This window comes from Misgurnus anguillicaudatus, chromosome 22 (assembly GCF_027580225.2).
Source record: "Misgurnus anguillicaudatus chromosome 22, ASM2758022v2, whole genome shotgun sequence".
NCBI classification, from domain to species: Eukaryota; Metazoa; Chordata; class Actinopteri; order Cypriniformes; family Cobitidae; genus Misgurnus; species Misgurnus anguillicaudatus.
The window spans coordinates 16,881,625-16,893,944 of NC_073358.2; the positions used below are offsets into that span (position 1 = coordinate 16,881,625).

A 12,320-nucleotide genomic window follows, 5' to 3' on the forward strand; every position below is an offset into this window, starting at 1 on the left:
ACAAACACATACCCACACACCACCACCAATCACCCATGAGTCATGACAAGGGGGTCCTTATAAAGTAGCCTGATCCATTTTAGATATCCATCTCCCAGTCCGAATCTTTTAAGCGTTTCAAACAGGTATCCCCACTCAATCCTGTCAAAGGCCTTTTCAGCGTCCAGTGACAGGATTGCATGGTCTTTAGCATTCTACTTTTATATAGTATATTAAGAACCCTACGTGTATTATGGAAGGCCTGTCTTCCAAGTACAAACCCATTTTAGTTATTCATAATGAGATTTGGTTACACATGTTTCAATTCTTAAAGATAAGGCCTTGCAAAGTATTTTTGTGTCACAAGACATTAAGGATATGGGCCTATAAGATGATCTATCATTAGAAGGTGTGTCAGGCTTTAATACAAGTTATTATTAGTGCTGATCTTAATGAAGGGGTAGGATTTCTTTTTCAAATGACTCGTTGAACATATTAAGCAAATGTGGCATAAGTTTTCCTGCAAACTTTTTTATAGATTTCTACCGGCAAGCTATCAGGCCCGGGGGCTTTTCCAGTGTTCATGCTCTGTAATGCCTCTTGGAGCTCTTCAATGCTAAAATTCCTGTCCAAAATACACCTATTCTCTTCTGACAGTTAAGGAAAATTAAGTTTATCTAAAAAATTATCTTGTCTTTCTAATGTGTTTGTGTATTCAGATTTGTATAGGTTTTCATAAAACAGCTTAAAGGCCTTATTTATTTCCCCTGGGTCCACAATATTCTCTCAATTCTCCACTATGATTGAGTTAATGGCTCTGTGTGTTTGTATCTTTTTAATTCTCCATGCTAGTAGTTTTCCAGGTTTTTCACCCTGATCATAGTAAGATTGCTTTAACCATAATAAATGTTTAACTATTTTACTGCTAGTTAATTCGTTATATTGGGCTTTAACCCTCTGGGGTCAAAGGGGTTTTTAGGGCCCTGGAGAAGTTTTGACATGCACTGACATTTGTGCTTTTTTCAGTTGCTTAAAAACATAATAATGGCAAAAGTCTTATAACACTGTGTTCAGCACAAACTGGGCTACCATATTCTATGATCAACATGTATGTACATGTTTGTATTTTTGAGAGAAAAATGTTTATGCGTGGTTCTTGAAAAAGCTAAATTTTTAAGTGACTGATATAAGTCCAAAAAAACCCATACTAAACATGTTTTCCCAAGACTTTGCAAAACAGGATCTAGTAGTCTAGAGTTTTTTCTTTAAAATGATGTGAAAATCATTCTGCTTACTCATTTACATAAGGCAATATATTGATTTACAATTTCAAAGTCACTTTTTGGTTAGGAAGGCAATATGCAAGGAGGCTGGAAGCTCTCGAATAATCTGTGATTGACAGCTGAAGAACAAAACACTTAATGAGCCTTTAGGCAGTAAGACAACGCCTTGTTGCGTGTTTGTTTGTGATGTTTACATATTGTTCGCATATTTTATAATGATAGCACAAAGCGCGTCAAATATGAGGTATCGTGTGTTTGTGTGTGCGTTTGGACGTCGATCGCGTCTGTTTGATGAAGCACACACACTCGCGTCTGGAGATAACAAACAAGTAGATGTCATGTTTCCAACACTCGGATTAAAACTCAACACATCACTGAATGGCTACAGAGACGGAGTCTCCATTGACTGGGGTTGACTAATAATTATGGATGATCTCTGCTCTTCTCTTCAATGGAGCGGGGGTGGCTCATTATAGATAATGCAGTAACACGAGAAAGACAGTACATCTCCCTCTTCTAACAGAGTTAACAACGAATTACAATATTTGTTTTCGATTTCACTTACATCTTCCAAAAGCAGACATTCCAAGCATTATGTAGAAATGTATCTTTTGTTTTTATGACAAGTATTCGTTAAGTTTTTCTGACGTGTTTCTGAAAGGACTTCACTGAGAGAGAGAGAACAAAACACGCATCATGTTTATTTTCTTAATTTTGCAAAAAGCACAACATTCTGTTTTTATTGGGAGTGGACAGAAAAAAAACTAGACACTTTAACGTTTTAAATGATGTATAAATCATATCTGTATGTCCAAAATCAGCAGAGTTATCTAACTCTCTTTGCGGAGTGATTGAAAAATAAAGAGTTTGCGGTGCCCGCGCTGCCGTCGACCCCAGAGTGTTAAGTACTAAAATTTCTTTTTGAATTAAAGGGTCATTGCTATTAAAGCTTTAATTTGCTTTTCTAGGTTTGTCATTTGTGTATAATATATTTTGGATTTATATCTTGTATAGCTTCATATCTCCCCTCTTATATAAGCTTTAAAGGCATCCCATTTCACTGAAGCGTTTGTCTGATCTGTATTTTTGAGAAAGTACTGGTCTATTTTAGTATCCAAAAATTTCACAAAATCAGTATCTTGAAGCCATCTTGCTTGCAATCAAAATCTAAAAGGAGAGAACAAGAGGTTGCTTATCTAAATTGTAACTGTAATTGGGGCATGGTCAGACAGAATGATACTACTATAGTAGCATTTACCAACTTTTGAAATCAGGCTATTAGAGACTAAAAAATAATCAATTCTTGAACTTGTCTTGTAGGTACTAGAAAAGCATGAAAATTCTCTTTTGTTGGGATTATGGTATCTCCAAATTTCAGTTAAATTCAGATCAATCATAGACTTTTCGATGACCTTTCTAGACTGTTGATGGGTATTGTCTGTTCCTGAAGAACGATCATATACTGGATTCAATACACAGTTAAAGTCTCCTCCAATTATGTAATGGCCATTGTATGATGATATTGAGAGAAATAAATTTTGGTAGAAAGCGTGGTCATTATCATTGGGCACATATATATTTACTAAATTAATTTGAGTTGTTAAAATTGTACCGTTTAGAATAATATACATCCCTAATGGATCTATATATTGTGTTCTTAACTGAAATGGAATTGACTTATAAGAATCATGACACCTCTAGTTTGAGAGGTGAATGAGGCGTTGTAAACTTGTCCTGGCCATCGCTTAGTAACTTTACTAATATCGTCTTTTAACAGATAAGTTTCTTGTAAGAAAACAATATTTGATTTCATCTGTTTCAGTCTACCCAATATTTGTTTAAGTTTGACGAGATTATTCAACCCTCTAATATTCCAACTACTAATTTGGATCTCTGAATTATTAACCATCAATTACTTTAATTGGTCCTGTAAGTTCTGCTGCATTTGAAAGTGCAAAAGAAAATAAACAACAACAACAACAATAATAATAACAGTAAACATAAAATACCAACAACAAAACCAAAAAATTTAAAGATACAAAACCACCTATTATGCATTCCCCCATTGAGAAGCATGAATAATCCCCCCAAGAACGAACTTCAGTTATAAACAACATTTGATCCATTACATGGAGCAAACTTTGCAAGCCTTCATTCATTGATCTCCCCCTGGGCTCGCTGCCAGTTATTGACCCAGAATGGACCAAAAATATTACTATTAATTATTGTATTATAACTTCCACTTATTTAACGTTACTGGACTATAATGAACCATATATTCAGTCCGTATATCATCATATACGAACATACTTGACCCATATTATGTGTAATGAGTAAATGAGAACATTTGGAACGCTATCTTCAAAAGCAACAGGGTTTAAATTGCTAACATATTCACAAATTTTACATCGTTGTGAGTAATAGCCAATTTCGTTAGGCTTTACCTTCGCTTCACTGAGCATTACAGGTAGGACTTATAATCTTCGTCACATTTCTGCATCACAATGTTCAGTCAGAAGTTTGTAGTGATAATAAATAATAATAATAATAATAAATGCCTCTGCCTCGGAAACAGATTTGAAGATGTGGCGTTGTTCGGCATGTGTAACTATCAGATTCGCGGGGTAAATCATGCCGTAGTGGCCCCCATTTTCCTGAGCTTTGCCTTCACTCCATCAAATTGTCGCTGTTGCTGGCGGGTCTCAGATGATAGGTCCCGGAACAAGCTGATTCGTTGTCATTCATATCGTAGTTCTTTTAGACTTCTAGCTGCTCTCAAAGTTTTCTCTTTATCCTTGTAGTTCAAGAACTTCATCACAATAGGTCGCGGAGCTGTCGAGCGGTTAGGGTTAATAACAAGCGCAGAATTGAACCTGTTGCTCAGAAGATTAGAGAGCCAATTTTCAAGAAAAGCGCAGATGTCCGACCCCTCTGTTTTTTCGGGTAGACCGATCAATCTCAGGTTTGAACGTCTTCCACAATCCTCCAGATCTTGTACTTTATTGCGCAGAGACGATGTTGTTCCTTCAAGTTCTTTAACTTAGTGGTGGAGTGCTATAACGTCTTCTTTGGTTTATGAAATTCTCTCCTCAGCTTCTCCTATTCTTTTCGAATGAGCAAATAAATCAGATTTTATGCTTTTTATAGCATCCAGCATATCGGTAGTTTGCTTTGAAAAGTCAGCCCTCAGAGAATGAATCGCACCCAAGATGTCATCGTTTGTAGCCATATTAGCCGTGCTCTGTACCTCGTCCACCTGTTTACTAACATGCGCTTGGTTATCTTCGTCATTTTGTGTCGGTGGCTTCGATTGTTGTTCCGATTTGACAGCTTTTGGTGGCATTTTGTATCGTTTTTTCTTATATAACAAATATATCTAGGTTTGGATCTTTTGAAGGAGTTTTACACAGAAAGTAAGCAGCGAGCCCTCCTCGTGCATCTTACCAGCTGCGCGCCATAACCGTAAGTCCCAGTTACACTCCTTTAAGATAATCAGGGCTCTACAGTGCGAGTATTTCACTCGCATTTGCGCCCAAAAATAGTTATGTGCAAACTTGATAAATAATTTAGGAGCACAGTGCGCGAGTGCCCTTTGATTACCACGCCCTCGGCCCCGCCCACCCGCCCAACCCTACCACCTTAACTAACAAATTTTCTGCGGGAAACCATGAATACACAGTGACATTCTTATAGTTTGGTGAATACACAAGCAGAACACAACACAAGAATTGTACCTGTATGAGCATCCAGCTGAACTGGCTTAGGTGGAAGTAATGAAGGAAAAGACCAAGAGTAGCACAGCTGTCCTCTGAGAACATCTGCCCTCGGAAAGCAGACACCAGGAAACAAATCTGAGAAATAGAGAGTGGCAGAAACATTAACAGGGGCCATGAGCTCCTCATACAGTTAGTTCACTCATAGCAGAAGACACTTGTTTAGCATTCTTCTCTACTCAGCAAAACATCTTAAAGGCGGAGTCCACGATGTTTGAAAAACGGTTTGGAGAAGGAGACGGGCCGACTACCAAAACACACTTATAGCCAATCAAATCAAATCAAATGCCAGTTTGCGTATGTGTGGGGCGGGTCTATCAACAGAAGGTCCAGATTCTATTGGGGTAGGGGCGTGTTTGTTTAGGTGATTTCAAATATCAACATTGGCTTTCAAACATCATGGACTCCGCCTTTAAATAGAAGTTTAAAAATTGTTTATACTTGTAATTTTTTCATGCATGTTTTAAGAGCTGTGACAGTTTTTACCAGGCATCAGATATACAACAAGCAGATTTCTGTAAAACAGTTACATCATACTGCTGAGTTGACTTCTGCATTTAACCCATCTCACTGAGTAGTAGACACATGCACTGCAGTGGGAGCAGTGGGCAGCTACACTGCAGCGCCAGGAGCAATTGGGGGACAGATGCCTTGCTCAAGGGCACCTCAGTTGAAATATGCCGGTCATGAGGCTTATACCGGCAACCTTTGGGTTACAAGCCAGACTCTCTTACCACTAGGCCATGGCTTCCCACCGTCGCCACAAGGAGGCACTCTATAAATCTGTGTGTGGGAATGCATATAATATTTTGCAACAGATGCAACAGATTTGTCTATAATCATCAGAAAGTGTTACGCAACTACTGATAAAATGGAAAACAACTCCACACAACATTAACACTGATGCAATGGGTTCTATATAAACTGTATTTAATTTAATTTAATAATTTAATTTTTTTCTCAATTGCTAAAACACGTTTTCTAAAACTATGCCTCATATTCTCAACACTGTAAACACAATTGCATAACATCTCATCCAATACTCCAAACATCACATTTTCAGGTCAAAATGAAGCTCTACACTCAAAACCATTCACTCTTACTGAAAAAACAAACTTTTCCCTCAGACAACACACACAAGCTTTCAAAAACACACACACTACAACATAGTATTACACACTGGTGCAATAAATTCAAAAAAATATATCCAAAACTGGTAAGTTGCTTGTGGTTCCCTTTCAGTCGGTCACTACGACGTCACGTCGTGACCGACGAATTGGGAGCTCGCTTAGAGAGACCAATCTGCTTCGAATACTACTAAAACGCCAATGAACTTGGCATTGAGATATTTGCATAATGCTGGCGCCGCCCCGCCAGGTGCGTATATAAGGCGCACGTGCAAATAGGGAAATCAGCTTTTTATCGCTTCGAAAGCCGGCAGTATCTGCTACTGAGAAGCTACTTCACTCTGTTGGGATCGATTGCGGAAGTTGGTTGGACTGGCAGTACCACAGCGGACGCTTCGCAGTATTCCACAGGCCCTGCATCTTTTTTATTTTGAGTTTAGTGTGTGCGTTGCCTTTCCCTGTGCGCATCATCAACTGAGCATCTGAGTGAATTTCCCTAAAAGAGTGATACGAGAGAGCTTTGTGCCTTGTTAAAGGCAGCCACTCTCTCGTATATCCGGAGATTAGCGTCCTTTTCAGGATGGCTTTTCGTCCGTGCGATCTTGGATGCGGGAAGTATATGGGTCCGAAGGACGGTCACGAGCGTTGTCTCTCGTGCTTGGGCATCGAGCACGCTGAGGCAGCGTTCGCTGGGGGTAAGTGTTCTCACTGCGAGAACATGTCCCTTGTGGATTTGCGGAGACGGTTGTCTTTCCTCCGGGAAAAACGCAACCCACGTCCGACGAGCTCTGATCGCCGCCACGGTGCGGCTGTGAAGCTCTCGAAGGATGATCTCCGCATCACTGTGCTGAACCGGGCAGGGGATTCGTCCTCCGCCTCTCAGCCTCCTCATCCACAGCCGGTTGATGCGCCGATGGAAACTTCAGAGTCGTGTTCTACGATGTCTGTTGGATCTGTCGTGCCTCCCTCCGGGTCCACGGAGACCGCAGCATCCGAGGGTGGGCCCTCTACCTCTGAGGATCTGGATGTCCTCCCCCCTTCCGGACGGGTCGTGACGCCGGATTTCGATCCAGAGATGGTGGCCGTGCTCTCTCGAGCGGCGGAGACCGTCGGGTTAGAGTGGGTTCACCCCCCACAGCCCGAGCCGTCCCGCCTGGATGATTGGTTCTTTGGAGCTGCCCGGGTTTCACAACCCTCTCCGCCGGTACCTTTCTTCCCCGAGGTGCACGAGGAGCTGACCAGGACCTGGAGGTCGCCGTATTCTACCCGTTTACGGCCGTTTCAGCCCTCCCCCCTCACCTCCCTCACCGATGGAGCCGCTAAGGGCTATACGGGGATCCCCCCCGTGGAGCGTGCGGTTGTGATGCAACTGTGTCCGGCCACCGCTTCCACTTGGAAGGATCGCCCAGCCCTCCCCTCCCGTGCTTGCAGACAGTCCTCCGGTTTAACGGGGGCTGCCTATCATGCATGTGGAGAGGCGGCTTCAGCCCTGCACGCTATGGCATTACTGCAGGTCCACCAGGCCAAGGCCTTGAGAGATCTGCACGAGGGAGGACACGACTCGCCTGTGCTTTCGGAGCTCCGGGCCGCTACGGATCTGGCCCTCCGTGCTACGAAGGTCACGGCACAGGCGATCGGTCGTGCGATGTCCACGATGGTGGTCCAGGAACGCCATCTGTGGCTCTGTCTGGCCGACATGACGGATGCAGAAAAGAACAAGTTCTTGGATGTGCCCGTATCCCAGGCAGGCCTGTTCGGCGAGTCGGTGGAGTCGTTTGCCCAGCAGTTCTCCGCCGCCCAGAAGCAGACGGAAACGATCGCTCAGATCATGCCCCGGCGCAAGCGACCTGCATCTCGCCCCCCAGCGCCGGCGGCCCCGTCTGCTCCTCGCCGAGGGCGCCCTCCGGCGGCTGGCTCCGCCCCCCCCCGCTAGAACGTCTTCTAGACCACGGAGGGGGAACAGCCGTCGGCAGCCCGCCCCGCCCGCACCACCCGCTTCCCGTGGCAAACGGAAATCGAAGCGGCCCTGAGACGGGCGACCTGGAGTTGGATGGGATCACTCTACGGGAGACGGTGATGGCACCGCTCCTTCCACCGGTAGAGGGCCGGGTGGAAAATCTTTTGTTTCGTTTTGTTTCTGTTCCGCCGGCTTCTCAGCCGGCACCCACAAAACCACAAAAAGAGTGCATTCCTATTCGTTCTCCAGGTCTCCAGAGGATCGAGAGAGATGTGAGCGGGCAGTCAGATGCTCTTCCTCCCTCTCCTCTGTCGCCAGTGGGTGTTCTGAGGAGTTCGAGCTCTCCCCTTCGGAGACCGGACCACCAGCAACCCCTTCGGAGTCTGCGTCCTCAGCTGAGGAGACCGGACGACCGTTTACCTCAGCGGGTTCAGGTCAGTGTCACACACACACATACTGTAGATGCTTATGCTGTCACGGCAGACGCACCGGCAGTCCCGCCTGTCCCGCCTCGCTGCCCCGCCGCGGGTACACCGGTAGTGCCGTTAATTCCTCTCGTACGGTCCCTTGGGGCTTGGCTTCAGCTTCCCAGTCCGTCTCGTTGGGTTTTACGCACGATCCGCCTCGGTTACGAAATTCAATTCAATCGGCACACTCCCAAATTTGCGGGCATACGTTTCACCACGGTGAAAGCGTCCGTTGCACATGTACTGCGTGCAGAGGTCGAAGTCCTGCTGGCGAAGGACGCGATCGAGCCGATCCCTCTTACCGAGATGAGATCGGGTTTTTACAGCCCGTATTTCATAGTACCCAAGAAAGGCGGCGGGTTACGACCGATTTTGGATTTGCGTGTCCTGAACAAATCTCTTCAGAAGAGGTCTTTCAGGATGATTACACCGAAACAAATTTTCAGTGCAATACGCCCCCAAGATTGGTTTGCAGCGATAGACCTGAAAGACGCGTACTTTCATGTGTCCATTCTCCCTCGTCACCGACCGTTTCTCCGGTTTGCGTTCGAGGGACGGGCATATCAATACAAAGTACTACCGTTCGGGCTGTCTCTCTCTCCCCGTGTGTTCACGAAAGTAGTAGAGGCGGCGCTAAAACCCCTCAGAGAGAGCGGTGTTCGCATTCTGGCTTACCTCGACGATTGGCTTATAATAGCGCATTCTCGGCGGACGCTGTGCGAACACAGAGATCTAACACTTCAACATCTCGCCCGTTTGGGTCTTCGGGTCAACTGGGAAAAGAGCAAACTCTGCCCCACGCAGAGGATCTCTTTTCTCGGTATGGAACTGGACTCGATCGATTTATCGGCGCGTTTAACAGAAGAGCGCGTCCAATCAATTCTGACTTGCCTCGGTTCATTCCGAGGGAAGAATGCGGTCCCTCTGAAACAATTTCAGAGACTCCTGGGGCGTATGGCAGCAGCAGCGGCCGTGACACCGCTCGGGCTGCTCCATATGAGACCGCTTCAGCGTTGGCTTCACGATCGAGTCCCGAGGAGAGCGTGGCGCGCTGGCATTCATCATGTAACCATTACACCTGCGTGTCGCCTAACATTCCCCCCGTGGTCAGACCCCGCGTTTCTCAGGGCCGGCGTGTCCATGAGACAGGTCTCCCGGCATGCTGTTGTGCACACAGATGCCTCCGACACGGGCTGGGGAGCCACGTACGACGAGCTCACGGCTTCGGGGGTGTGGACAGCACCCCAGTTGCATTGGCATATCAATTGCCGCGAGTTATGGGCAGTATATCTGGGACTCGTACGCTTCGCTCAGGAGCTGCGAGGGAAGGATGTACTAGTACGCTCAGACAACACTGCGACCGTAGCGTATATCAACCGTCAAGGCGGTTTGCGCTCTCGTCACCTGTCGCATCTCGCTCGTCATCTCCTCCTTTGGAGTCAGAAGCATCTGAGGTCCCTTCGTGCCATTTACATACCGGGCTCGCTCAATACAGCGGCAGACGCGCTTTCCCGAGCGGCGCGCCCCGGCGAATGGCGACTCCACCCCCAGACGGTCCAGCTGATTTGGAGGAAATTCGGTCGAGCGCAGATAGACCTATTTGCGTCACCGGACAATACCCATTGTCGCCTGTTTTATTCACTAACCGAGGGCAGCCTCGGCGTGGATGCGTTGGCACACAGCTGGCCGCGGGGCATGCGCAAATATGCGTTCCCCCCAGTGAGCTTAATAGCACAGATACTGTGCAAAGTCAGGCAGGACGAGGAGAGCCTTTTAATGATCGCCCCATATTGGACGACCAGAAATTGGTTTCCGGAATTAATGCTCCTCGCGACAGCCCCTCCCTGGCGGATTCCCCTGAGGAAGGACCTTCTTTCTCAAGGAGGGGGCACATTATGGCACCCGCGCCCCGACCTGTGGAATCTCCACGTTTGGTCGTTGAGCGCGCGCAAGGTTTAAGTGATTTGCCCCAGGCGGTATCTAACACTATTGACGCGGCACGAGCTCCGTCTACGAGACGGGCTTACGCGTTAAAATGGAACCTTTTCGTCACCTGGTGCTCTTCGCAACGCGAGGACCCCAGAGAATGCCCTATTAACATTGTGCTTTTATATCTTCAACATAGGTTAGATGGTAGGCTGTCACCGTCCACTATTAAAGTTGATATCGCCGCTATATCTGCTCATCACTCACCTATTAACGGCAGATCAGTGGGCCAGCATGATTTGGTTGTTAGATTCCTGAGAGGCGCTCGCAGGCTAAACCCCTCGCGCCCTCCTTCTATTCCTCCCTGGGACCTGTCCATGGTGCTGAAAGCGCTACAGAGTCCTCCGTTCGAGCCTTTGCAGTCTGCGAGTCTGAAGCTTCTATCCATGAAGGCTTTGACCCTGCTAGCATTGGCCTCGGTGAAGAGAATAGGGGATTTACATGCATTCTCTGTTGACGATTCGTGCCTTCAGTTTGGTCCTTCTGTCTCGAGCGTGACCTTGAGACCCAGACCAGGCTACGTGCCCAAAGTTCCCACTACTCCCTTTAGAGATCAAGTGGTGAGCTTGCAAGCATTGCCTTTGGAGCAGGCAAACCCAACCGAGGCTTTGTTGTGCCCCGTACGCGCACTGCGATTCTACGTGGACCGCACGCAAAGCTTCAGGACCTCAGACCAGCTCTTTGTTTGTTATGGTGGCCAGCAGAAAGGGAAAGCTGTCACTAAGCAGAGGATGTCTCATTGGATAGTTGATACTATCGCCCTAGCTTACAATTTACAGGGCATTCCTTGCCCCTTTAATTTGAGAGCGCACTCCACACGGAGTGTTGCCTCATCTTGGGCATTAGCTCGTGGTTCCTCGCTAACAGACATTTGTAGAGCTGCTGGTTGGGCGACACCTAATACGTTCATTAGATTCTACAATGTTCGTATCGAGCCTGTATCCTCTCGTGTTCTGTCCTCACCAGGGAGGACACGGAGAGCAGACTCGCAAGTCGGCTTGCAGCCTCCGACTGAGGCTCCAAATTGAGTTTCAGTATGGAAGGCTAACAGAGCAAAAATGCGTAATGGTTTGATTTGCTCTCTCCACTGCCTTGACAGCCTTTGTTGCGGAGCATTGGCTGTCAGCCTTTCACTAGTTCTATTCTTACGAACCTACGTGTTTGGCCAGGGCCCCACATTGTGTCCCAACGGGTTCCTTTGTGAGTATTATTCCGTGGGGTTAATCCTACCAGCCCACGTTTCCCTTAGCAGAGCACTGCTTTGCTTACACAGCCACGGCTGTCATTTTACCTCAACTACGGTTGACTTTCGCCCACCATTAGCCCTTAACGGGGCGGTGGCTTCCGCAGCGTCCCTATACCGCTCAGTTAGGGCGCTTCCCAGTCGCTGGCACTACTGTGGGGTTAAAGGAACATCTAGTGCCCGGCCTTCTGCCTTAAAACCTAATTCTCCTATCCTTAAGTGGAACCGGAGGGCTTTATGCAGACACTGGAAGAGGTCAGCCCCTAGTGGCGTTTTAGTAGGGTTTCCCAATTCGTCGGTCACGACGTGACGTCGTAGTGACCGACTGAAAGGGAACGTCTCGGTTACGGATGTAACCCTCGTTCCCTGAAGGAGGGAACGGAGACGTCACGTCCCGTCGCCACAGGTGCTGCCACCTGCTGTTTAGGCCGGTCACCTTCCGGCTTTCTCAGCGAACAGAAGCTGATTTCCCTATTTGCACGTGCGCCTTATATACGCACCTGGC

The 12,320-nt window shown here is 46.7% G+C and overlaps 1 protein-coding gene across 1 annotated transcript in view; it reads right to left on the minus strand.

Moving 5' to 3' along the window:
* The window catches only part of adgrv1 (adhesion G protein-coupled receptor V1), a 1,080,612-nt gene that overhangs the window by 180,428 nt on the left and 887,864 nt on the right, over nucleotides 1-12,320 (minus strand). Inside the window, 1 exon segment of the mRNA XM_073861135.1 lies at nucleotides 4,997-5,113. Within this exon segment, the coding sequence (XP_073717236.1) occupies nucleotides 4,997-5,113 (117 nt within the window).